The following is a 1,010-nucleotide window of genomic DNA, read 5'->3' as shown; positions in this document are numbered from 1 at the left end:
AATGTCCCCACTGCCCCCCCCAATGTCCCCAGTGTCCCCAATGTCCCCACTGTCCCCAATGTCCCCAGTCCCCCCAATCCCCCCAGTGTCCCCAGTGTCCCCAGTCCCTCCCAGTCCATCCCAGTGCCCCGTACCGCCTGCGTGTAGGCGCTGTAGGCGCCGAACTGGAGGGCGATGGGGCTGAACATGCCCAGCTGGCTGGCCACCTGCTGCATGCGCCGCAGCCCCCGCTCCTTCTCCGTGTCCGCAAACTTCACCACCAGGCTGGACGAGGCGCCCTGCGGGGACACAGCGGTCACTCGTGGTCACTCGTGGTCACTCGTGGTCACTCGTGGTCAGTCAAGGTCAGTTGTGGTCACTCATGGTCAGTTGTGGTCACTCATGGTCAGTTGGGGTCATTCGGGGTCACACGGAGTGGGGCAGTGGTGGGAGTGGTGATGGGGGTGATGGTTGGGTTGTAATGGGGTGAGGATGATGGTGGAGGTGATGAAGAGGATTCGGATGGGGTTGATGATGGGGACAGTGGTGAGGATGATGATGGAATGATGGTGGGGACAGTGGTGAGGATGATGAAGAGAATGACGAAGGGGCGATAAAGGACACAATGAGGATGATGATGGGATGATGATGAGGATGATGGGGGTGATGAGGGTGACAATGGGGATAAGAACAATGATGAGGAAGATGAAGGGGACAACGAAGGGGAGCATGAAGGGGTGATGATGAGGACAAGGGGACAACAATGAGGACGATGAAGGGGGCAATGATGAAGACGATGAAGGGGATGACAAAGGGGACGATGAAGAGAATGCTGAAGGTGACAGTGCAGGGGGCGATGATGAGGACAGTGACGGGACGATGAAGGGGATGGTGACAAAGGTGACACCGCAGGTGACAGCGCCAAGGACGGTCCCTCACCGGCAGCGTGCGGCTCCCGTGCAGGGCGGCGATGGCGGCCTGGGCCTCCGCGTGGCTCTGGAACTTGACGAAGGCGCAGCCTGGGGACGTTG

General features: G+C 59.8%; 1 protein-coding gene across 1 annotated transcript in view; it reads right to left on the bottom strand.

The window, feature by feature from the left end:
* Nucleotides 1-1,010, bottom strand: part of LOC102042166 (CUGBP Elav-like family member 3) — an 11,043-nt gene that overhangs the window by 3,584 nt on the left and 6,449 nt on the right. The window contains exons 3-4 of the mRNA XM_031065301.1: nucleotides 919-998; nucleotides 135-278 (exon numbers count right to left, since the gene is read on the bottom strand). Coding sequence (XP_030921161.1) covers nucleotides 135-278; nucleotides 919-998 — 224 coding nt within the window. The remainder of the gene's footprint in view (nucleotides 1-134; nucleotides 279-918; nucleotides 999-1,010) is intronic.

The sequence above is a fragment of the Geospiza fortis genome, unplaced genomic scaffold (genome assembly GCF_000277835.1).
Source record: "Geospiza fortis unplaced genomic scaffold, GeoFor_1.0 scaffold567, whole genome shotgun sequence".
In the NCBI taxonomy this organism is placed as follows: Eukaryota; Metazoa; Chordata; class Aves; order Passeriformes; family Thraupidae; genus Geospiza; species Geospiza fortis.
This window is presented reverse-complemented; position numbering and strand designations above follow the sequence as displayed.